Source organism: Esox lucius, chromosome 20 (genome assembly GCF_011004845.1).
Source record: "Esox lucius isolate fEsoLuc1 chromosome 20, fEsoLuc1.pri, whole genome shotgun sequence".
NCBI classification, from domain to species: Eukaryota; Metazoa; Chordata; class Actinopteri; order Esociformes; family Esocidae; genus Esox; species Esox lucius.
In genome coordinates this window covers 32,959,511-32,985,926 of record NC_047588.1, presented here as the reverse complement: position 1 = coordinate 32,985,926, position 26,416 = coordinate 32,959,511, and the positions used below count along the sequence as shown (strand labels likewise).

Below are 26,416 nucleotides of genomic sequence, written 5' to 3'. Positions count from 1 at the left end.
AATGGCAGCCCATTACTTACTGAATTGGACTACTTTTGGTCAGCAGTATCAGCATTATGAAGGGTATAGGGCACCATTTGGGTTGCAGGCATACTTTAATACTGTAACTCCAGTCAAAGTGATCAGTGTTCACTGTGCTATAGCAATAGTCTAGTACTGGAACAGGCCTATGTCTGTTCACTGTGCTAAAGCAATAGTCTAGTACTGGAACAGGCCTATGTCTGTTCACTGTGCTAAAGCAATAGTCTAGTACTGGAACAGGCCTATGTCTGTTCACTGTGCTAAAGCAATAGTCTAGTACTGGAACAGGCCTATGTCTGTTCACTGTGCTAAAGCAATAGTCTAGTACTGGAACAGGCCTATGTCTGTTCACTGTGCTGTAGCAATAGTCTAGTACTGGAACATGTGTAAGTCCATTTACTGTGCTATAGCAATAGTCTGGTAGGTACTGTAGATCATAAAGACAATATGTTGGTGTTGTTAGACTCCTTAGTGTTCTCTCAGATAAGGTTTATGCGTACATTCTGAAAAAAATAACTATTCAAGCTACTGAGCTATGTCTTAAAGGTGCTATAAATGTTTTTTTTATTGTAATTGCATTATAATTTCTGAAATGTGGAAATAGTGGAATGATGGGGTTTCACAGTATTACATACTTGCCAGCATGTTAATGTTCTATGACATTACCTAGTGGAAACCAGGGGCACTCAGCCAATGTAGAAAAAAGTCTCCACAGTTTGCTACATTTGTGATTGTGTCAGAAAATATGCAGTACCTAGTGGGGATTCATTTTACCATTGGAATCACTTTGACACATGTTTTCAATTAATTATTATAATTGTAAGTGCAAGTTCTCCACTAAGTTATGAAGTGAGAGATTTGTTTTAAATAAATCATAATGTTGTTGTAATTCACACATCTTCTACATGGGAGTGAAATCCCCTGTGTAGCTCCATTAGTTTTTTTTTGCAAGGTATAACATTGTTAAATATCCTTCCTTCTAGCAAAGCTTTTTGTGAGAACTGATCGCAATCATTGTAGTGTTGGCTGGAATGGTATTACTTCTCCAAGTTTAGCACATACGATGTTACACATAAAGCATACAAACATACACAGTTACACATAAAGAATACAAACATACACAGTTACACATAAAGAATACAAACATTCACATTTACACATAAAGAATACAAACGTGCACATTTACACATAAAGAATACCAACATACACAGTTACACATAAAGAATACAAACATACACTGTTACACATAAAGAATACACCCGCACACTGTTGCACACAGATAATTCACACTCACTGTTACACATAAGGAATACACACACTCTGTTACAGATACGAAATATAAACACACTGTCCCAAAAACATTCACACTGGTAAAAATAGATAACAAATACACAATCTTACAAATACAAAACGTTATGACTACCTGCCTAATATTGCTGTTGGTCCTCCGCGTGCCGCCAAAACAGCACCGACCCGCTGGACTCTATCTGGCACCAAGACGTTAGCAGCAGATCCTTCAAGTCCTGTAAGTTGCGAGATGGAGCGTCCATGGATCAGACTTGTCGGTACAGCACATCCCACAGATGCTCAGTCTGATTGAGATCTGTGGAATTTTGAGGCCAGTGTAACACCTTGAACTCTTCATCATGTTCCTCAAACCATTCCCGAACAATGTGTGCAGTGTGCTGAAAGAGGCCACTGCCATCAGGGAATGCCATTGCCATGAAGGGGTGTTCCTGGTCTGCAACAGTGTTTAGGTAGGCGGCACATTTAAAACATCCATATGAATCCCCGGACCCAGGGTTTCCCAGCAGAACATAGCCCGGAGCATCACACGCAACACGCATGTCTTCTTCCCACAGTGCATCCTGGTGCCATCTTTTCGCCAGGTAAACGGCGCGCATGTACATGGCCGTCCATGTGATGTATTAGAAAAGGGACTCATCGGACCAGGCCACCTTCTTCCACTGTTACTCTTACGACACACACGTGCCCATTGTAGGAGCTTTTGATGGGCTCGCTTTTGAAGGCCTCTTCTTTGGCAACAAGCTTTTGATCTACCCAGACCTTGACATACGCCCCAGTTAGGAGATGATCGAAGTTATTCGCTTCACCTTGAGTGGTCATTATGTTATGCCTCCTCAGTGTACACAATGTTACACAAACGCAAGCCCTTTCACAACCGGCTGGGGAGAGTCCTTCCATCTCGGGTTCTTCTGGGTATTAAAAGACAGGCTAGATTCCTGAGATGCCTGTGTCATGCCTGGTGTCTTTTCAATCTGATTAAAGTATGATCCTCTGACAGAGCGTTTAAAATGTGTGGATGTATCCATGTCACGGGAGCTTAGGGGCCATAATCACTTCCACACCGCCTGTGTTGTGGAGGGCTGGAGGCTGGGTGGATGGAACCATGGAAGTCGCCAGTGGGATTGAGACAATGCCCAGGGGAGGTTGTTAACCCTGCTTTAGTCTCAGTTAGGAGCTACAGTGGACCATGGTACCAGGCCATGTAATGTGTTCAGCAACAAATTCCACACAGCCTGTGTGTCATTTATTAACAGATACTTGTGTTGGCTTTTCAGAGAGCAGTGATGAATGAACAGAACTATTTAAGGCGGGTTAAGGAGCCTTGGTCCTGGAGGGCCTCAGTCACTTCATGCTCTAGTCAATCACTGAACTGATCAGTTAGTCCGGATGATCTGTTTTGGTGCCTGGTTGGAATAAAAACCTGTGGCACTAACAGAACAGGGCTGTAGACCCCAGTTTTAGGGAATAAGGGGCCATTTGGGAACTTCTGTATTTCTTCTACTCCTTTATACATGGAATGTTAGACGCAGTGGAATCTGTGCTGCATGCGACGCTCAGGACCCATGGATATTTGTGCAGATTACATGGCTTCAGCAGTGGGAGCCTGACTGAGCCTTCCTGGGAAATGTCTGTCTGATGTTGTGTGAATAAGGACTATCAGGAATTCTGTCCAGGATTCTGGGAACGTGTTGGCCCCACTGTTGTTTCTTCGGGTGTATGACAGTGATTGACACCTGATTAGCAAAACTGGAAATCCTCCGGGACTTACTTTTCTGGTTTGACTTGAAAAGAAAACATTAAGTACTATTATAGACCAAGTAATGGACTCAGTATGTGAAATTTGTTAGGACATTTCTTTTTCTAAGGTACAGTATGTAGCCTAACTACAGGCTCTCTAAAATATTCACCTCCCTTGGAAGTTTCCACATTTTATCATGTTACAAATAGAATCAAAAAGGCTTTAATTAGGAATGCCACTCATTGACACCAACAAGTCTGTAATGTCAACGTGAAAAACAAAATCTACCAACTGACAAATACGAAACAGAAATGAATTGATTGCATATGCTTTCACCCACTTTAGCTTATATTTGGTAGAGGCATCTTTGGCAGACATTTTAGCCATGAGTCTGTTTGGACACATCTCTACCAGTATCTAGTAATTGTTTCCCTTTGTTCTTTGAAAGAATTTGCTGGATGGGGACCTTTTGTGAACTCTTTCCACATATTGTCAACTGTTTTGAGGTCTGGGCTTTGACTGAACCATCCAGGGACATTCACAGATTTGTCCCGAAGCCACTTCAGTGTTTGGCTGTGTGCTCTGGGTCATTTTTGTATCATCAGACCACATAATCTTCTTCCCCTCTGTCTCAAAATGTCTCACATGCCTACTGGCAAACTCTAGCCAAGATTTTATGTGAGTTATTTCCTTTTTGCCACTGTCCTACTGGATGAAGGCCACTTTTTTTGAAGCGCCCGGGGCTATTGTTGCGGTGTACAAAGTGTCTCCCATCTCATCTGTGGAAGACTTAAACTGCTTTTGAGTTGCCTGACTAGTCCCCATCTCGGCTGGATTCATCCGTTTTTGAGGACACTGTTCTAGACAGATTCACAGTTGTGCTATATTATATCTCTCCGTTTCTTAATAACAGACTTAACTGTGCTTTGATGGATATACAACGCCTTGGTAATGTAATTATTTCCTACCCCGGAATTGGGGCTTTTGAAGAACCTTATTTCGGATTTGCTTTGAATGTTTGTTGTTCTTCGTGATGCCTTTGTTAGGAATTGTGCTAACCAGTTGTCATAGCAAAGGGGGTGAATACAGATGCAGTCGACTGGTTTCTGTTCCATATTTGTAATTAATTCATTATTTCCTTTTTTTGTGTTGATCAGTGGCAAAAACAAATTAAATCGATTTTGATTTCATGTTGTAACGATAAAACGTGGAAGGTCCAAGGGGGCTGAATGCCCCCGTAGCTGCCAAACATGAAGTTCACACTTTACATTCCAATCCTGGCACTAAGGCCGAAACCGATTTCTATGCATATGTACAGATGGTGTGTCCATGACATTTTCAGCCATTACTGCCAGTTACCTAAAAGCTACAGTAGAGCCATCAAGCATCCTTTGTTTGTGTGTCTGTCTCTGGTTCGCGTTGATGCATACGTGTGTGTTTGCCTGACCAATCCAGGCCAAGGGGTAGCCAAAGAGCTGCCTCCATCTGAGGGTATCATTTAAACCCTAGTAATAAAGTCCCCCTAAGCCAAGGTCTTTTCTTTGGCAACAAGGCTGGTGTATGAGCTCTGTGGCTGTAAAAAGAGTCCAGTACAGGAGCCTGGGGTCCGAACAAGCAGCCAGTTACTTTAGATCTGCTGAGTCAGGCAGTCAGCCAGTCAACGGTTGCATTTACAGGCTTTGCAGAATTGGGTGATGCCATCGGATCCTGTGGTCCAGGGGTAATTCTCAATACTTTGACGAGAGAGAGCCTAATCTCTATCTGTGCCAAAGACCCCGGTTCACTTACCCCTCCAATTTTTTTGTTTGTCTCAGCTAGGCTAATTTTCATCCATTCTGTTCTTTCATATCTGTTGCCCAGCTATCAACTGTCAAAAAATGCCCCAAAATATGTTTTCGACGCTATCTTTGGATGGTAAACATCTGTAGATTCATACTATCAACAGTAAATGGGTTAGGGAAAGGGTTAAGGTTAGATATAGGATGAGGGTTTGTTAGTTTAGTGTTGGATAGTTAACTGAAATATTCTTGGTAGTCTGTAGACCAATAGTCTGTAAAGCGTTTACAGATTGTGTATCTGAATAAAATGTACTAGTAGTTTTATATAAAACAGAATGATTGTATGACTTGACCCTTTTTATTTACTCTACCTAAAACAAGGTTGTGTGTCTGTGGTGGGTTCTATTAAATAACATTTGGTTAATTAATCAAACAATAATCGATGAATTGTTTAAAAGGACCATTTAATAGCTGGAGCTACATTTGTACGAGCATGCTTCCAATGAATGTGAACGGTTTTGTAATAATGTTCCGTGTTGCCGGAAGAATTGAATTTAGCAAAACCAACCATTTACTAATGGGAGCTCCGTTTGTTTGAACGGGCCATGCTCGCATCATTAAAAATAAAATTGAAAGTACTGACAAAAAACCTGCTTATCTAGATTAGTGTTTAAATGTGCCAGAAGATGAAAATGTTGCATATGGTATTTTTGAATGTGCTCACTGCTAACTGCTTGATAATCAAGCTAACTGCTTGATAATCTTCAAGCTAATTGAGAATACAACCTTTTAACTGTGAGTTTTCTCTCTTACTCCATTCAGATTCATGGTGCAGTAGCCTTTCCTTTTAGTTCCATCTTCAGTTGATTAGCTTATTTCTTAAAAAGCGTCACATGGAGACTAACAGAATTGAATCTAGTGCCACTAGTGCCATCATGTTGTGATTGGACAACAACAGCAAGCTACATGTGCCAATTTAGATAGAATTAACAGTTATATTTCTACTTAATATTTTGCAATGTTGTGGTTTGGGGACTTCAACTTGATGTCTATTCACTTTTTTTATTTACAAGAATGGCAGTCGTAGCACATTTATACAAAAGAAAAAGTAGTCAGTAGTGGATTGCTACAAAGTTCAGTACTCTGAATCAGTATCGGCCATGGAAAAAGCGGTATCAGTGGATCCTTATCGGAGACCCTGCAATCTGGGAGCCACTTACTGCAAGTTTCTCTACTCCGTGACTTTTGACTCATGTTGAATTCTGAATTGGTCATGGTTTGCAGGATACCAGTTGTTGGTAGAACCTGTAAGTTTGCCCAACCAAGTAAAGGTGTGTCTTACTGTTAAACACAGTCCAGAGCCATTGGCAGACTGGGATGGTTCTACAGGGTCTATGTAATGCTAAGGCAAATAAACCTTGAAGGAAAGCATAGGAGTGCTAGTATCAGACTGCGGACGTGATCTCCCATTGGTCCAGGAGGGAGCTTCTAGCCTGGTAATGTTACTCCGTCTGCATTGCTCTACTGACCTTTTTAACAAGGTGCACGTGTGGGACGACTTTGAAAAATGTAGGCCCACACATCTGAATGTAGGAACGCAGTGACATACAAGAACTATTTAGGCTAGACCCCTCAAAAAAATAAAATAGAGAGAATGGCTAAATCCGTAGCTAAATATAAATTCTAGGTTGCACAGCAAAATATTGCGCCCCAGATTACATCCTAAATTCTGCTACGGGGTAATGCAGTGGACCCTGGCAGGACTGGGGCATGAGGATCAGACCAGGGCTTTATGGCTGGTTGTAATAGAGGACAGGAGAGAGGAGTACTGTAGGAAAGGCAAGTGAATTTATATGGGCGATATTTGTTCCTGAAAGAGGGGTGGGCTGGATTCAAACCCACACTGCAGGAGTGCCCGGGGAACAGAGGCTTTCTCCGCTGGACCAGGGTGGGCCACACAGTCTGCGTATCTTCTACTTTACTACACAAAACTGTCATGATATGGCCGTGTCTGGCGTCCACGATTGTGGCTGTACTCCATACCTAAGTGACTGCTGACATACTTAAAATGTATTCAAGGATTTTGTTCCCAAGTATGAGCAGAAAAACAAAAACAAATGTACTACCTGTACCTGACTCCAGTCTAGAGAACAACAAGAGCAGCCTTTGTTCTCTTGTTTAATTGCCCTTTGAGTCTTCGACATGAAACCTCTGAAATCATGTTTAGTTTTTAGGGTGTTTTTAGGATCTTGTAAGCATATACCTGCATGTCGTGGTAGCAGCAGAGACCTATTAAAATACACTCCCCCAGCAGCACAAACAAGAATCTCATTACAACATCCAAATCCAAGCTCTCTCTGGTAAAACTGTATGCATGTTTGTGTTGGCAATCTGATTCACTTGCCATCTGCATAAGACCTTTGGCATAGTCAGTTTGAGTCCTCCGATGTTAAAGCTTCGGCTAAACAATGTTCAAACGAAAGAATTCTAGAGGCACCAGACTGGGAGATTGTTTCTCATCAAAAACCTTATTTATTATTCAAATAATTGATGTTTATATGTATCGTAGGTATAAAATATGACCCTTTATTCCTAGGATTCTTCCTTCTGTGGAGTTTTTATTGACCGCCGGGTTTTGGCTTCAGATTTTCTGCTGATGTAAAAATGTTTAATAAAATATTCAGGGATTTCTTACACATTCTTGTCCCATGTTTTATAATTTTTGGTGCCTGAATATCCTTTTCCCTGTTTACTGGACAATGGGCCTGTTGGCCTATGTGGACAGTGTTGCATGGTGTACACCAGGGTTAGCGGCGCCCAGGATGGAGTTGCAGTTCGCAGGAAGAGAGAGATTTCAGACGTCCAGTACATGTGTCTGTCTAATGGCACGGCATTGTGCGCCCCAGCATCACGCAGGATTACATTCCCCTCGGCCGCCTCCTTATTTCAGACAGCATGGCCCAGTTCAATGGTGGCAGATGTTGTTTTTGTGTTGCCCCGGCCTGCTGGTGGATATTGTATGAGATACAACGGCCCTTATGTCTGTGTGTGTCCGTGTGTGTGTCCGTGTGTGTGTCCGTGTGTGTGTCCGTGTGTTAAGTTAAGTTTTAAGGCAAATATGTGTTGCAACATTTCTGTTGAGTAATAACCCTAAAAAGGAATTATTTTAGGCCTTTGCCTGCCATAATAACAGTTGTTAACAGAAAATGCTCTAGATCACTAGGCTGTTATGCTCTAGATCACTAGGCTGTTATGCTCTAGATCTCTAGGCTGTTATGCTCTAGATCACTAGGTTGTTATGCTCTAGATCACTAGGCCGTTATACTCTAGATCACTAGGCCGTTATGCTGTAGATCACTAGGTTGTTATGCTCTAGATCACTAGGCCGTTATACTCTAGATCACTAGGCCGTTATGCTGTAGATCACTAGGCCATCATGCTCAAGATCACTAGGCCATTATGCTCTACACCATGAAACATTAACCTCAATTACTTAAAGAAGAAATTATTGATGTTAAGGTTAGGGTAAGTGTTCGTGTTGGGGTTAGGTTTATGGTTAGGATAAGTGTCAGGATTACTAAAAGTAGGATTTCTTCACGTAAATGTGTTTGTGTGTTTGTATCTTTGGGGCTGAGTGTGGTGTATGCGGATGTGTTTTCTTCCTTTGGCAGTTCTGAATGTCTGTTTCTGTGTAGAATATAAGGGCTGTCATGCAGTGGTCCCCACTCTCTGATTAACCAGACTACAATGGTGGCTCCTTTGCTACCATTCTATCAAAATTTTTTTGCACTTTTTCACCAGGTGGTTATCTTGTTGGATTATCACCAGGTCGTTGTCTTGTTGAGAGGGGATGAACTTGTGTCAATGGGACAGGAGGCGAAGTCGACATTTGTGTCTATGAATGCTCACTTTGTGACCTCTGAACCCCTGTGACACATTGATAACGCCCCCTTCAGCTCCTTTTTCAGTTGCTCCTCAAAATACAGTGTTGATGTCGGACTGATCTGTAGGGTAAATCGTTTAAAGGTGAAACCAGATGAGGCGAAATTGATTATCTATGTTAAATTAAATGTAGTAAATATGTTTTCAGGTTAGCATAACAAATCAGTAAAGGTTGCACTTGCCAAAGTGGTGGTTAGTTAGATTTGGTCCAGCCCTGTGAAAGTAGTCCACCCCAGTGTGTTTATGTCAATATTCCTGTCTCTCTGTATAAGGCCATGTGGAAACAGACAGGAGTTTAACAATACTATGTGCTGGAGTCCTGCATGTCACAACGGGAGACCTCTTTCATAAACCCCCTGCATTCCCATATATCATATGTCTTATATTTTGAAGACCTGGTGGTGAGAAATATGAGGTCCAAGGTAAAATTGCAAAAAAAAAAAATCCAACCCAAATAAGCTTTTATTCTGTATAGTTCAGAGAACGTGAGATGTGTAGGTTTCAGTGTGTTTTGAGACAATGCTGCTTACATTCCTTCACCATCTGTCTGTCTCTCTGTCTGTCTTACTGTCTGTCTCTCTGTCTGTCTTTCTCATCAGAAGAGGCAAGAAGCACAGCCTCATCCTCAGGACACAGCTATCGGTCAGAGTTCACGCTTGTATCGGTGAGTGAAAGACTTTTCATTTTCAAGCATTGTGGGTATTTATTAGGGATTTGTGGTCTGTCATCAACAACTTCTGATGTCAGCCGGGATCAGCTGAATGCCCTTCGCCTTTCCTCACAACAGATCAGCCATGACCGACCGTCCATCATTCATCTGTAAACCATCTACGCTAGCATAATTTCTCTTATTACATTTTTTTATAATAATATATAGTAAGTTATTTTGTGACTAAAGACAATTCCACTATCACTGCCTGCTGTCAGACATAATAAATAACATAAAAATATTTGGCCAGTGCAGTAAATGTCAACAGCTGTGTGTCATCAGCGTATTGGAGCTATATTGGTATCCAGTTCTCCATTGTCTTACAATCCATTGGTTGGTCAATCTGAAAAAAGGTAACTCTCTGTGAGTTTGCAGAATGTGTAGAGCTGGTCTCCCCAAACACACCGTTCCAGCTTAATGCCCAGGCGTATCCACTAAAAAGGTTTTCATTCCTCACTGAGTCTGAATCTGAATTTCACTCCCTCTCAAATAATTTCTAGAGCACAAACACGTTCTAACCATTCTGATTGGTTTGAGTTTGGTCAGCCCTAGAACACATTTAAGGTTCTGATTGGTTTAAGTCGATCCGATGGCTGAGATCATCGCAAACTACTTCAACAATTGCGGTGTCAGGCTCAAGTACGTTATTGAACGATTATAAAGCTGTGGAAGAGTTTTGAGTCATCAGTCAGCTCTCCCTTGGTCGTGCTTTAAAACAACCAAGTTTTAACATGCTCCACGCTTGACAACTACGTCAATGAAAAAAATACAGTAAGTTAAGTGATTATACTGTATGGCTACAGCAGTTACATCAAACATAATTAAAACAATTAATAAATGAACAAAAATATAAACACAACAATCAAAGTGTTAGTCAGTAGCTTAAGATCCCAGTCATTTTCCTTTATGCACAAAAAGCTTTGTTCTCACACATTTTGTGCGCAACTCAGTTCACATCCTTGTTAGTGGCCATTTCTCCTTTGCTAAAGTGGTGCATTTCAAGAAGCTGATCAAACAGCATAATCATTACGCAGGTGCCCCTGCGCCGAGGACAAAAAAAGGCCACTCTTAATGATGCAGTTTTGTCTCACAACAATAAGCTACAGATGTCTCAAGTTCTGAGGGAGCATGCTCTTGGCACGTTAACTGCTGAAATGTCCAGCAGAGATGTTGCCAGAGAATTGAATGTTTATTTCTCTTACCATAAGCCGCCTCCAGCATCATTTTAGAGAATTTGGCAGTACTTCTAACCAGCCTCACAACCACAGACCATGTGTAACCACGCCAGCCCAGGACCTCCGCGTCCGGCTTCTTCACCTTCAGGATAATCTCACACCAGCCCTCCCGACAACTGATGCAACTGTGGGTTTGCATAATGGAAGAATGTTTCCATAGACTTTCAGAAACCATCTCAAGGAAGCTTTTCATCACACCAGATTGTGACTTGCTTTCTGATCTGCACTCTTACTTTTATCTGTGCCCAACAAATGATAGATTAGGGCATAATGAAGTAATTTAATTTGACTGATGTTTAGTGTACATTTTCTCATATTACTTACATTTCAGTGCTTGTGAACCGTATTGAATTAGAACTTCTGAGAAGTTCACAGAAATACATCTCTTCTCTTTCCTGTGATGGAAGTGTCAAGAAAGTGTGTTGAATTCCAGACCAAACCAAAGTCATGTTCTTACATTCTTTGTAATTCATTAAAGCCATTCCAGCCGTGCCTGAGATGAGGCTGACATCTTAACAAACATGACTGCGGTCATAATGTTAACAGGGTAAAAAACGTCAAGTGGGAGGTAGTCAACACAGTCAAATCAAAGCAATCAATCACTCTCATATTTATACATATGCACACCTATAAACACACACTCATGAAGTAATCAAGACCTTTCTTTGGGTCAAGGTCTTCTACTTTTTTGCCTCATGTTGGAGGTTGATAATGTGTTTAGTTGGAAATAAATTCCTGTTCCTGATTCCTGATGTGCTTTTCTTATCTGTGTCAGCCAGGTAGTGCTGTTTGCTTGGCCTGAAAAGGGTATCTGTGTGTGCTTGTTTTATTATTGTAATATTATTGTAATAAAACAAGGAAAAACTGTGTTAACTGAGGACATTTGGTCAGTCCTCAATTTGACCAGCTTTTTCAGGCTTCTGGTTAGGTTATAATTAGCTTTAAGATTTTGGGTTAGTGTTGAGATTTGTTATTAAAGGTTAGGTTTAGGGTTATAATTAGCTTTTAGAATTGGGTTAGTGTTAAATTTAGTCATTAAGGGTTAGGTTTAGGGTTATAATTAGCTTTTAGAATTTGGGTTAGTGTTAAGTTTAGTCCTTAAGGTTTACGGTTGTAGTTAGCTTTTAGAATTTGGGTTAGTGTTACGTTTAGTCATTAAGGGTTAGGTTTAGGGTTATAATTAGCTTTTAGAATTTGGGTTAGTGTTAAGTTTAGTCATCAATGGTTAGGTTTAGTAGTTGGGTTAGGATACATTTAGGCATAAAGTTAAGTTATGGAGGTTAAGGTTAGGGGTATGGTAGGGTTAGGGGTTAGGGAAAATCATATAATTTTAATGGTACTATATTGAGAGTCCTTACTTAGATTGTGAAAACAAAGTGTGTGCGTGTGCGGAGAGTTAGATATAACTACTCTGTATTTCTGGTCTGCATTATTATTTGTGAGAACAAGCCATCCATCCAGTTATGTCTCCACACAGAAATAAATGAATAGAAAACCAATGGTTGCATAATGGGTGGACTAGCAGCTTCAAACCCATTCTACATTCTACTCAGTATGATTTCTGTCTGCCACAAGTGCTTGTCTAAACCTGCCATCCAGATCACAATCGCCAACAGTTGCAAAGTGCCTTAGTACATTAATGGATTACGTTTAGTACCTCTAAGTGAATAATTGTTTTTTAAACGTTTTTAAGTATTATGATACAAAACACACCCAGAACACTAACACGTCATGTTGTGTCAGAGCCTGTCTATGCTCTGTGTATCCTAGTGTAGCAAGGTATCCATATTCAGTACCGAGGTGTTGGCAGAGTCGCACTGCAAGCTGCTGCACGTTGACAGTGTCGGCATCCAAAATGCCTTTGCTATGCGCACTACAATGAAGTGACCTGTGTGATGAAAGTTGGACAATTTGGAATGCAGACAGTATGGAGAAGTGGAGGGGAGTGCGCATGGATTTCCCCTGCAAAAAAAAAAAAAAAAAAAAACTCCTGCTCCTCCACTCCTCCTCCAGTTCTTTCCAGGCTGCTGGGGCTGAAATAACCCAGCAGGGTTGGCCTGGAAAAGCCATTAAGCCACAAGCTGTCAGATTTTTTATTTGGCCTTTTTCAAAAGTCTGTTTTGAGCATATAAAGGCCGGGATAAAGGCGTTATGACTTGAAATGCCATGTGAAATCTAGTCTATGATTTTCAAAACTATCTCTGGTAGTTTTCACTAGTAATTCATTCTACCTGTTGCTTGCATGATGTGTAATGGAAACATTTGGAAACTCCACTGGATTTTTCCCCTTATTTTTACTGGGAGTATTTCTTTTAATACTGGCTTTTAACTATTGGCAAGACATGAGACATAAGAAAGACAGCTCAACTCCAGCCTTCCTGCCCTGCCTGCCCGGTAAACCTATCCTGCCCTGGCCCTGTTTGCACATGCTCATTGCAAAGTGTATTCATGTTGCATCATAGTATGACAAGTGTTATATATCTCCTTTATTACCTGCTGGTGCTTCCATAGTGAGTAAACAATGTTGTTAAGAAAGATTGTTTTGTTAGAAAAACTTGTGTTGAATGACAGCTCCAAGCTGTCGGCTTGACAGTGTTTCCAGAGTATATCTCTGTCACATGTCGCCATCATATTTCGCACGATATCAAACAGTTACGTTTCCAGTGTAAATCGTATAGATAATAGAGGAAAATGTTTTACATTGAAAACTCTTTGGATAGGGGCCCTTAAATGGCACAGGATTAAAACCACTGCCTTGTAGTGACCTACTTGATTGTGAGACTAGGGCTCAAATCCTGCTCCTGGATTGTCGGGGGGGTCCCGTGGAGGGCGGTGCAAGTGGCCAACACCGTCCAGGATTGGGCGGTTAGTGACCAATTATGCATGCCTTGCCTCATTGCACTCTAGAGAGCTCGGTCGAGGTACGGTCCGGAGGGTTCCTTCCAGCGTGTAAGGGTTCCAGGGAGAACGTCCTAGTAGATCAGTCAGCGCGATAAGAACTAGAACAGCATAGACTGTGCTCTGCAGAACACATACTCCACTGGCAGTTGCAGGGAAAAGGCAGGGCCTTATTCACGTACTGAATGTCACGAAATCGGGAAGGAAAACAGGGTTAAATGTAAAAAATAAAACAATAGCCTAACTGTTAGAGCACATGACCAGGAACCCGGAGTGTTGCTAATTTGAATCTCTGTGCTGGCAAGCGGAGAAATCTGTCCTCCTGTCCCTTAATAATGCAGCTAAGCCTGAACTCTCCTAGAATGTTGCTGTAAAGGAGAATGCGTTCTTAGTCAACATGAAAAATCCTAGTGATTCCATGAATACATTTCTCCTTTCTCCCTCTCCTCCTCTACAAGGTCATCGCTGGTTTCAACTACCACCACAACACACCGTCAGTTGAATTGTGCACAGTGCACACACTCCTCCAGGCAGTCGTGTAAAAGTAGGTCTTAATGTCTGGATGAGCTGTTGATCAGCGGCCATGTCTCCTACAGCACATGAATCAGGCTGCTGACAGGGGCCCTGCTCTCCTAGGAGGGGCAACAGGTGGCTGTCAACTTAGTGGCTAGCTGGAGGTTCATCATCCACTTAGAGAGAGGGTCTGTCTGCTACCCCCTCAGGATCATGTAAGCTCACTGCCCTGGACAAACGGCCTGGGTGCCAAATCACACCCTGTTCACTGCACAACCTTCGTCCAGAGCCCGGGATAGGGAATGAGGGTGCCTTTTGGGACACAGGCACAGTGTCAGGAGAGCTGGGGACGTCAAGGTGTGGATCAGTGCCAAGCTTATTAGGCTAGAATGAAAAACTCTACTAGACCCAAGTAGGATTAGAACACTCCTGTCTCTTTTTCTGCAGCCCTTTAGGGGTTTCAATAGAGCCCTCGGTTGACATGTCTTTGAATGTCATCCATTGTGGTTAGTTTACTACAAGACAACATTCTGTCTTATAGGACTAAAAGAGGGAAAGTATTTTTTGACTGCACTGGGCCTTTAAATGAGCTGTGTCACTGTAAACAGGAATGGGTTCTAAATCAGTCCAAGTGTTAAACATGCCTGAGCTGTTTATATACATTGTGTTTATCCGAGTGTATTTCTCATCAACAAGACTGATGGGCTTGGTGAAGACTTGGTAAAGCCCTATACGTAATCTCTGTGATTTACAGGTCTTTAGTGGGAAACCCAGTGGGATATTTCAGGAAGATTTAGAAAAGTGGTAATGTACACAACTTTTCTGATGATTTCAGTAATGCTGGAGAAAAACACCAGTCATCATAAGAGCTGGGGCAAATTATCACAGCTAGAACTAGGAGGTCTCACAGCTTGTGCGTGTGTTTCAGTGTTGGTGTTTGTGTATATTTGTGTGTGGGGGTGTTGGGGTGTGTGTGTGTGTGTGTGTGTGCGTGTAGTTGGGAGGGAGGGGGAATTTGATGTCTGTCTTTGACTCCCTGTTCGTGAGTGTGTCTCTGTGTGCGTGTGTGTCGTAAACCACCGTTTTTTTGACAATACCTAATCCAGGCTTCCTAATCATAGTCATTAGAAAACACAAACATATGGCTGTCCACGCCAGGGGAATCCTCTGTAACAAAGCCTGCAGCCAGACAGAGAGAAGGAAAGTGTTCAGCCAATGAGCTAACAGTTTATTAAACATCCCTTTATCCATCAAATTTGTAGTCAGGGAGACGAGCAGTCTGGGGCTTTTTGGCCATAAAATGACATCCAAATAAGCAGAGTGTGATGATTTGTCTGGGCCAGAGAGAGCTCAGAGTGTGGTGATTCGTCTGGGCCAGAGAGAGCTCAGAGTGTGGTGATTCGTCTGAGCCTGAGAGAGTTCAGTGTGTGGTGATTTGTCTGGGCCAGTGAGAGCTCAGAGTGTGGTGATTTGTTTGGGCCAGATAGAGCTCAGAGTGTGGTGATTGGTCTGAACCAGAGAGAGCTCAGAGTGTGGTGATTCGTTTGGGCCAGATAGAGCTCAGAGTGTGGTGATTTGTCTGGGCCAGAGAGAGCTCAGAGTGTGGTGATTCATTTGGGCCAGAGAGAGCTCAGTATGTGGTGATTTGTCTGGGCCAGTGAGAGCTCAGAGTGTGGTGATTGTTCTTGGCCAGAGAAAGCTCAGAATGTAGGGATTCGTCTGGGCCAGACAGGCCTCAGAGTGTGATGATTTGTCTGGGCCAGAGAGGGCTCACAGTGTGGTCCCCATTAGTTTCACACAGACAGACAGACAGACAGACATAGAGCTTGTTTATCACTGTTAATGTGGCTCACAAATAGTCTCCTTCTCAATTTTCTAACATGTCAAATGAAGGCAGATCTGAACTAAACCAGTGTCCTCTCCTCATTGTCTTAGAATTAGCATATACCAGAATTACAGACCCAAAAACAGAACTGTCCCTGAACCTGGTAATATTAACACTGTAGCACTTTTTAACCCCATTTTGGCAAGCTAATAGCCAAAGCTAGATCAAGCGACGTTATTACATTGATGGTAATGTGTGAATGTACAACATGTAAGAGGGATTATTTAGCTGCATCAATATTGGCCAATATTGGCTTTCTTAATTTTGGGGCTACTGTTATTTGTTGTTGTACCAATGCAACTACAATGAGAACATGTCTGCTTGTGGACCATTGTCAGCTAATGGTGTTGGCTGGCACTTTGTCTTGATTTGTTTGTCCAACAAAATGCCTATAAATCTCCAAATGAATGTCATCAAGCCCTCCTTGTTTCCATCTCTGTGTTACCAATAGGTATAGTTTTCTGTAGAGATGTGTAATCACTTATAACAGGAAAAACCGGGAGTTGGGCTGGTCTGTTTGGCCAGTGTGATTAAAACACAGTTGTGTTTTGGTTTTTACTCTGTCTGCAAACCCATTAGTCGCTGATTGTAGTTTTTTTTTGGAACAGTGGGGGTTGGACAGACAAAGTGAATCATATAGACAGACATAGATGGTGTATACAGACAGACAGGCAGGCAGACAGACATGGTGAGGTCAAGAGAGGCATAGAGACAGACAGATACAGGATGAAACAGAAAGTAACAAAGAGGGAAGGTCAGACAGGCCTGGCAGAGTGGTTATATGGTGGTGGTCCTTCCTGTAAAAAAGTCCTCTCTAGCTCTACAGCTACTAAAGTTAGGCTGGACAGTGAGAGGTCTGGAGCGTCTGTCAACATATTAATCCTCACCGAAGAATGACAGCTCTAATCACAGCTGACAAGATCACTCAGGATTTTGTCTGTTTTTAATGAGCTGTTATGGAGAAGGCTCAGGGAAGGATTCCACCTCACATTTGTAACACACCTTTTTTTAATGGTGTTTTACATTTACAGTTAACGCTTGGTTTGTAGTTTTTGGCCTTTGGGTTGACAAATGGAAACGCTGTGTTCTTGAAAGCAGGACACTTTATTTAGCTGTAAATCTCAATTTGAATACTCTACATAATTGGAATCATTAGTTTTGAACAACATTTTTTTTAAATAGAGCAGATTCTCTTTTGCCCTTTGGTAAAACATGTTCACTATACTTCCAGTGACAGGACATTAGCAGTTTGTGTATATATGTACGTGTGTGTGTGTATGTGTGTGTGTGTGTGTGTGTGTGATCAACCTAGGTTTGCTCTGATCTTGTCAACCTTATTATTTGTGCAGCGTGTGTCTGTGATGTCAGCACAAGGAGTTCCAATCACCTGAAGAATCCCCCCCTCCACCGCTCCTTCCTGGCAGGCCAGTCAGTCTTTTCCATGGCCACGGCCAGCCGGCTAGCCCTGCTCTGCTTAAAGCCTTCAGCACATTCGTGAGCACGGACGCAAAACAATTCCAGTGTTTACAGTGCTTGTTACAGAAGTGGAAAAGTGAGAGATGTCTGGTGTGGTGTCTAGCCGGGCCACGGCGGCAGCCCGTGCTGGGATGACACGGCTGGTTTAACGCAGCGCGGTTCACGTCGTGTAGATTTAGTTGTTTTGGAACACTAACACAAGTTCATAATCACTATGATCGGGTCACATGCAGGCGTAGTGCTGATCCGGTGTTAGAACGTTCTGGAATGTCATACATCAGATTAAGGTGAATGACAATCTCTGTGATTGCTCTCGGTGAAAAGCAGGCTCCTGGGTTAGACCTCGATACGGTGCCCACGTCCCTATCTGCTGTACTTTAGATCAAGGCAGATGGATGGACACGGCGCAAAGAAATGGAGAACTGAGAGTCACTGTGTGCTTTATCACATTCCAGCAATCAAGTCAAATATATTGCCCTGTTGCTAATGTCCAGGGAGAGAATGATAGATTTTGGAGGAGAAGTGTGGGAGGAAAAGGGTGTGAGAAAGAGAGGGAGAGAGAGAGCGAGGAACGAAGAAATGGAGAGGTAATGAGACAGGGAGGGAGAGGGAGAGAGAGAGAGAGAGAGAGAGAGAGGATCGAAGAAATGGAGAGGTAATGAGACAGGGAGAGAGAGAGAGAGAGAGAGAGAGAGGGAGGGAGGGAGGGAGGGAGGGACAGAACCAGGGGCGAGTGGATCAAGGGGAGGGATAATTAAAAACATACATGTAATGGGCCAAGAGGACTCAAATGACCTTGTCTCTCATCTCCTTGGCTGCACTCAAAGAGGAGAAAAATACTCACCAGGAAGAGGAGGACGGGCCTCGGCAGTCCAGGGTCCACATAGCATAACGGTGGTATCAGATTAACGGGTGGACTGATGCTATCGCTCTGTCTGCCTCTTCACCCTGTCACTGCGATGTGAGCCATGTTTCCGTGTCCTGCCGATCTCTGACACACACAGAGAGATCCAGAGAGCAGCGGTCCGTGTGGATACCTCCACTGTGGGAGATGATGCCCACTTCTTTCCTTCATGCCTTTCAGTTGCTTTGGAACTGTTGCCACACACGGTGAATGATTCAGTATTATTACTCCAGAAGGGTGGATGATCAATGGACACTCAATTTACACTCACGCACACGCACGCACCCAGATTTTTTTTTACAAAGACATCTGGTTTCTATTCTAAGTCCCCTCAACACTCCTCTAAAAAGAGGAGCGCTGACTAGTTGTTCATCCGAAGAGGTATTTTTAACTTTATCTCTGCGCACGGGGCGGCACTGAGGTGGACGAGGAAGGGCTTCTAGCCCCAACCAGCCCCTGTCTGGTCCACTGTTTCCAATGGGCTTCTCAGCAGAATCATTCTGAAAGGCCCTGCAGCCCTGATCTCGGACACGGGACAGCCGGGGGCCCCCAGGAGAGGTTTGAGAATCATTGCCGTATACAATACCTGTAATTCGCCAGACCTGTGTCCGTTGACTTGAACACAAGCTCCTCCCTGACGCATCAGTCTGAGTACACGGTAGGAGAGAGAAAAAAGTTTGGAACATTGTGCAATGGCACATTTTGGTCGACGGGCTCATCCGTTTGTTGAAATCCGCAGAATGTGTCTTTAAATATCCCAATCCCCCTCTGTGCTGTGCGACTGGAACAGCCCCAGTAAAAGATGACAGCTGTGTGTACTGTAGTGTCAACAGTATTAGACTGCTGAGCTGAGGCCGAACCAGGAAGGAAGCAGACCTGAGACAGGAATCTGAGCGCTCTGTGCGTTTGTTGATCCTCTGACCGGTCCATTTATTTAATGTCTGCTACGCTTTGTTTATTGTATGTTCTGTGCTGTCTTAGCGCCGGGGCTGGAGTTCCTTGTTCACAGTCGGTGTTTGCTCTCTGTCTTGAAACTCTGTCCCGAATGGCACCATTTCCCCTGAATGGGCCCTGGTTAAAAGGAGTGCACTATGTAGAGAATAGGATGCCATTTGGGCCAAATGCTGAGGCAGAAGGAGTGCAGCATGACCATCGGAGGGTATGGGAGATGACTTGTAGGGACTGTGACGGGTCCCTTCATTAAGCTGAGGTTTTGCAGAGAGGCTTTAAATGTAATACTTTTTAATTGAATATAGAAATTACATTTTAAATTCATCCATTTCCAGTGACACACGTGTATTTCCCGCTCAACTAGAATGAGTCACTTAATTCTCCTAATGTTTCATGGACTGTTAGAAGGTCTCTGGTCTGTTAGCATGTCACATTTTATACTGTTAAATTTGACCTGCATGTCCTGCTATCAGTCTAGTAATTATTTACAAACATCCCTGTGTGGCCTCTGAAAAACTGATCCTAGAGTCTGATATAGTTGGCTTAGCTAGGGTTAGTTGGGGTTAAGGCCCTGACAGTAGTGGCCATGATAAACCAGTAGACTGTCTGTCCTGCTGTCGTTTTGCAAAGTCCTAGTGCATCTCTGAATTCCTCCCCTTCTAGTCCACCCTCTCATCCCATGCTGATTCCCTTTCTTTCCCACTACTTTGATGTCCAAGTCTCCCCAATATAACACGCCTGTCTCCGTCTGTCCGTCTGCATGGCTGTCTCCGTCTGTCCGTCTGCATGGCTGTGTCTGTCTGTCTGTCTGCATGGCTGTGTCTGTCTGTCTGCGTGGAGGATACAGCTGAAAGTCTCGAGTGTATGACGTTCAGAAAGTTCTGTAACCTGAAATCTCCATCACTGTAAGTCCTTCGTGATTCTAAAGCTCTTCTTTTGAAAGTATACAATTGTGTTTTATATTTCAGTGAACTCTGTACCAGAGGTTTCTGTAAGGAATCCTTTAAAAACATGTTTTGGCCTGGTGGGTTTGAACTTAGGGTTAGGGGATTTGTTTGGGCCAATGTGTTCCTTGAGGTTTTTCCGGACTTAGTAGTAATCTGGGTACTGTGCTGTATGACAGAGCAGATAAAACCATGCTACTGTGATGTCACCACCGAAGATAGATACTGTATTACCCTGTTATGCCTTGCAGTCAACTCTCAGCTCTGTAGTGAGATACTTAGACAAGTATCAATCAATCTAATGTATTTTATAAAGCTCATTTTACATTTGCATTTACATTTTACAAAGAAGTTATATAGATACCCTGTCAGAAAGAGAGAGGTTGAGAGCTGGTTGGACTACCTATTTTTATAGTCTAGCATAAGGTGGCCTGCTCTCTTTGACAGTCGCCAGCCTTGTTTGGACAGCCAGAGCCAACCAGCATAACGGAGGTTTGAGAGACTTGTTTTTAGGGGCGGGGGTTGTTATTAATATCATAGTTAGTGTGAAGTTAATAATTTCTTTCTCCCTTCAGCAGGTCCTGGTCCTCAACACTGACTTAATGACCCATAAAAGTCAAATCACACCCGCACACACCCACACACACACACACACACACACTCACTTAGAGAGTGAATAATTCTATTCTGGGAGGTTAGTGTCAGCCCCAGGCCTCTGATTTATAATATGTATAATGTAAATAAATACAAAATATGCCCTCAACCACAAAGGGGTCTGTTAGTCATTTTTGATAAGAATTTGTGTTAAGGCTTTATAATGTAATATTTGACAGAGGTCAGAATACTACAAAGAATCACACAGGATTGTACATGTGTGTTGGCATGAGATGAATAAGGATTAACCAGTGTTTACAGTCACCCTGGGGCAATTAAGGTTAAATTCCTTCCACGGGTGCAGATTGAAAGATCAACTTATCAGCTTGGGGATTCTAACCTGCAACCTTCTAGTTGCTGCCTTCCTTGCTGTCATAACCCTATACGTTTTGGTAAAGGAACCACATGTTCAAAGTTCAAATGCAAAACATAGTTGTTTTGGTAACCTAAGGTAATTGTGCTCACTTGGCTCTCAGAATCTTCATCTATGAAAGCCAGTGAGAACGGAGTGCATTCTTTCACCTTCATTCCAATCGTGTTTGTGGATAAAAGTACCCCGATGGAATAAAGAGCTCAAGCCTGTTGAGAAGCTCTCCTCAGTTCCGCTTTGTTGTCAGTGCAGCAGAAGATTTGGACACCTTTGTTGCAAGTTTTAATGGAGAAGAAAAGAATCCCTGATAGATAAAGGGAAGAGGCCCCCAGCTCCCTCTGTGAACATGGGCTAAGACCCCATTTAATCTGCTCAGGGATTGTGGGGCACGGCTTTATTTGAGCTCATAGACTAGACTAGAGGAACCAGGGTGCCGGTTGTGCTCTATGGGGGTGGGAGAAAGGTTTGTGTTCAGCTGAAGTGGCTCTCGCCTTGCTGGACGCCAAAACACTAGAGATTTTGTGGAAGACAAGTGTTCTTCCTTAGCACTTGGAAATGGATTACATTAACCCAGAGGAACTCTGATGTCTGGGGCTCTTAAACATTTTCAAATCTATTAATTGATAAATTAACTGTCCATCTGTAACCCAAATAATTTCCAAATAACTCATATTAAGAAATAACCTGTGATTCTTGATATATTTTCAGAACTCAAAGACCACTTACCCAGGAACACTCTGGGTTCTGATCCATAGTTTTAGAAATTCCCACATAGGCCAACAAAGAACTTGTAACCTCAGCTGTTGTCCTAAAGTCATCTGGCAATAAATGTATTGTCAAAAGGGGAAATATTTCCTGTAAATGTGGATGCCATATGTGGTGTATGTTCATGAGAACATGTATTTTACTCGATAATGTAGTTGTTTTGTGATGTAGGTATTCTGGTTTAAATTGGGAACTGTCACCCTAAACTGTTTGTTTATGCTAAATTATCTTTATAACGTGTTGAAATTCTTAGCTGTTTAAATCTTCCAAAGTGATTATGCATGAACAAACTAAAGTTTCAGAATGTTTTTGTGATTATTGTGTGTGTTTTTACATCTACCTAGTGTATTTTCCTCCACTGAATAAAGAAAATCGACATTCAGATCAGATCTATTGTACTGTACAGTGGTTAGTTTCTCTGTGATCACTTAGCAATCACCGCTATGGATACAAGGCATTAAGAATAGTTCTGTCTTAAGCTCTTGTTTATGAGATAAAAGCCTGTGTGTAATGCCTTTAATCTTTGTGTTTGGGAATATAAAGACACACTGGAGTGTATGAGATCAGCACAGGTTACCACCTTACTGTTGTTCATTAGATTCATTAGGAGCTTTGGTGAATTCATTTAGTACACCAAACAGCACCTTGTTCTGCAGGGTCCTGATTCCTTCTAGATCTTCTAGTGATTCAGACTTATGATTCACTTGGAATTTCACATGCTCCAAAAAACTTGTTTACATTCTCAGGAAAGGAAACATCTCCACTAGTCCAGACTGGTGGACGATGTAGAGGGTGAGTGAGGGAGAGAGGGATTGGGAGATTTGTCTTCCCATAGACTGAGATTCGTCTTCCCATAGACTGTACATAAGCAAGATATCATCAGAGCGAATTTGTTATTGTGTTCTTTCACAAGGAACCAGACGTAACCATCAGCGCACAGAGTGGTATAGAGAGATAGAAAGTGATAGACAGACATAGACAGAGATAGACAGACAGTGATAGGCAGACATGGACTGATATAGACAGAGATAGACAGACAGAGATTGGCAGACATAGGCTACTGTAGGTCTTTGTGCCAGTGTTTACCCATGTAGTGACATGTCTCACACACACACGCACGCATGCATGTACACACACAGACCTATGGACACAAAGGCACACTGGAATACGTAAACACACAGAGACTCATGGGAACATGCGCAGACACACAGACACACTCAGACACCAAGATTTCATGAGTTTTCTGGACATTTGTCTTTCATTCAAAAACCTGTTATAAATCTCTAACTAACCCCAGTCACTTAACCATAACCCTAATCCCAAACCCTAAAGCTAACCCAAAAGCCTACAGATGCATTTTTAGAAGTCAGGACATCACCACGTTTTATGTTTTCGTGTGAAATGTCTGTCACTCTGCTGACTTTGGTCCACTTGGCTTTAGGTCAAATATTTAGATTACATGATCAAGTACGTAAACAGTCTGCAGCCGTGTAAACATCTTTTATATGGCCCGTGCCCTCCTTAAAACACAGTATGGGGCACAACATGCTGAATGAATTGTTTGGTAATTGTTGTGTGTGTGTTTGCGGTCATGTGTGTGTGTGTAATCGTTGGTGTGTTTCTGTGACACGGGTGGAGGAGAGTTGATCTCAAGACAAAATTGCTAAATGTGATTAAAGCTTTGACTTATGTGTAGTGTTATTAGTGTGTACTGTTATTAGTTTGTGCTGTTATTAGTGTGTGCTGTTATTAGTGTGTGCTGTTATTAGTGTGTGCTGTTATTCGTGGGTGCTGTTATTCGCGTGTGCTGTTATGCGTGTGTGCTGTTTTTAGTGTGTGATGTTATTAGTGTGTGCTGTTTTTAGTGTGTGATGTTATTAGTGTGTGCTGATATTAGTGTGTGTTGGTAATGTTGACAAGCTCCCTGGCCCCTCTGCTTTTGGCTCATTACTATTTAAAACACAGAGCTACAGGTAGCTCATCATGCTGAAACAAATGTTACAACTTTTTTGTTCTGTCATGCAGGCATACTTTAAAATACTCTAAATGTCTCTATTGGTGTGCATCAAAACTTGCTCTCAAAATATTCCATTTGTCTTTCCTACTTAGAGATTTAAGGCATCAGCATTTATTTATACATATACATATTATTCATTGATTTATTACTGTATAGATTAGTAATCTACATACTATGTATGTTCACCAGAACTGAATGACATTCCTAGTCTGACCTTGCTCTCCTCTCTGTGTGAAAATGTAAATGTAAGCAGTATCCTCTGTTGGATGGCTGGTAATCATGGGTCGTTCTATGGTAACATCTACTCTGTCACTGTCTGATCTCCTTAATGTAGAAAGAGACAAATAGATAAATAGAAAGACAGAGGAAGAGAGACAGACAGAGACTCTCGGGAGAGACAGACACAACCGGAGAGTAGGAGAATTGTAGAGCAGTGACCAATCAGGAGCACTAGGACACTTTAACTTTAGATGCCTGAAGACATAGCTTTAAAATGCTCCAAGACTCTTCATAGCACTTCAACTCTCAGTGTCTTCCAAATTTTAAAGACTCACAGCCTTCAGAAGGTCCATGGTGCACTGCCCTTGAAAGCTCGAATATTTACAACATTTAGAAGCTCCAAGACTCAATGCCTTCAGAATGTCTTAAACTCATGGTCTGATGAAGACCCCAGACTAATTGCCTTTAGATTGTCTTAAACTCACAGTCTGAAGAAGACCCAAGACTCATTGCCTTCAGAAGGTCCAACAATCACAGTATTTAGAAGCTCCAAGTTTGACAGCCTTCAATATCTCCAAGGTTCACCACCCTTGGAAGCTTCAAGAATTGCAGCCCTTTGAAATTCCAAGACTCACTGCCTTGAGGACCTCCAGGTCTCACTAAAATATCACCAATGTGAAGAGAGGCTGCCGGGCTGTCTTGACTGCAGCTATCTGTAGACTGTTTCAGCATTCTAGGCCTACAGTCCCTCCAGACATTCCCTGTTGGCTAAGACAAATATATTTAAGGTGCACGGAAAGGATTTCAAGTGAAATCCTATATCCATATAAGTTGACTAATAATGAAAACTACATATCCATTGAATAAAACTATTAAGAAAATGTATTCATCGTCTGCATAGTAAAAATTTCTGCTTGCCTAACCCTCAATCTAATTTTACTAACCACTATATGTTGACACTATTCTGTTGTACAGGCCAATGCTATTTCAATACAAAAAGCTGCTTTCTAATGTGATAATTAGACGAAAATTGGTCACATATATTACACCCTGTTTCGAAAAAAGTTGGGATTCTGCGTAAAATGCAAATAATAACAGAAAAACAGAATTCAATGATGTACAAGTCATTTATCCCTATATTTAATACAAAATAGTACGAAGACAAGATATACAATGTTAAAAATTAGAGATGTTATTGTTCCTTGAAAAATATATGGCCACTTTGAATTTGATTCCAGCATTACGTTTAAGAAATGCTGGGACAATGTAGGAATAACAGGAACCAGGAACAATATAGGAATAACGTTTCTCAACGTAAAATTGTAAAGAGGTTTGGGATCTTATAATCTACGGTACATAATATCATTAAAAGATTCAGAGAATCCAGAGAAATCTCTGTACACAAGGGACAAGACCAAAAACCAATACTGGATTGCCATGATCTTTGGGCCCTCAGGCAGTACTGCAATAAATCCAGACATGATTCTGTAGTGGAAATCACTGCATGGGCTCAGGAACACTTCTGAAAACGACTGTCTGTGAATACTGTTTGTCGCTGCATTCACAAATGCAAGTCATAACTCTACCATGCAAAGAGGAAACCAGATATAAACACAATCCAGAAACGCTGCCGTGTTCTCTGGGCCAAGCTTATTTAAGATGGACTGAGGCGAAGTGGAAACCTGTCCTGTGGTTTTACAAATCAAAATGTGAATTTTTTGGGGGAATAATGCCGTGTCCTCTTGGCTAAAAAGGAAAGGGACCATCTGGCTTGTTATCAGCACACAGTTCAAAAGCCAGTATCCATGATGGTATGGGGGTGCATTAGTGGACATGGTGTCGGTGACTTAAACATCTGTGAAGGCACCATTAATGGTGAACAATATATAACGTTTTTGGAGTAGCATATGCTGCCATCCAAGCAAAGTCTTTTTCAGCGATGGCCTTGCCTATTTCTGCAAGACAATGCCAAACCACAGTCTGAACGTAATACAACAGCATGGCTCCATAGTAAAAGTAAAAGAGTCTGGGTGCTAAACTGCACTCCGTACTTGTCACCCATTGAAAGAATATGGGAAAACATTTCACT

General features: G+C 42.1%; 1 protein-coding gene across 1 annotated transcript in view; it reads left to right on the top strand.

The window, feature by feature from the left end:
- fhod3b (formin homology 2 domain containing 3b) overlaps positions 1-26,416 on the top strand; it is a 139,789-nt gene that overhangs the window by 13,957 nt on the left and 99,416 nt on the right. Inside the window, exon 3 of the mRNA XM_010884632.4 lies at positions 9,387-9,451. Coding sequence (XP_010882934.2) covers positions 9,387-9,451 — 65 coding nt within the window. The remainder of the gene's footprint in view (positions 1-9,386; positions 9,452-26,416) is intronic.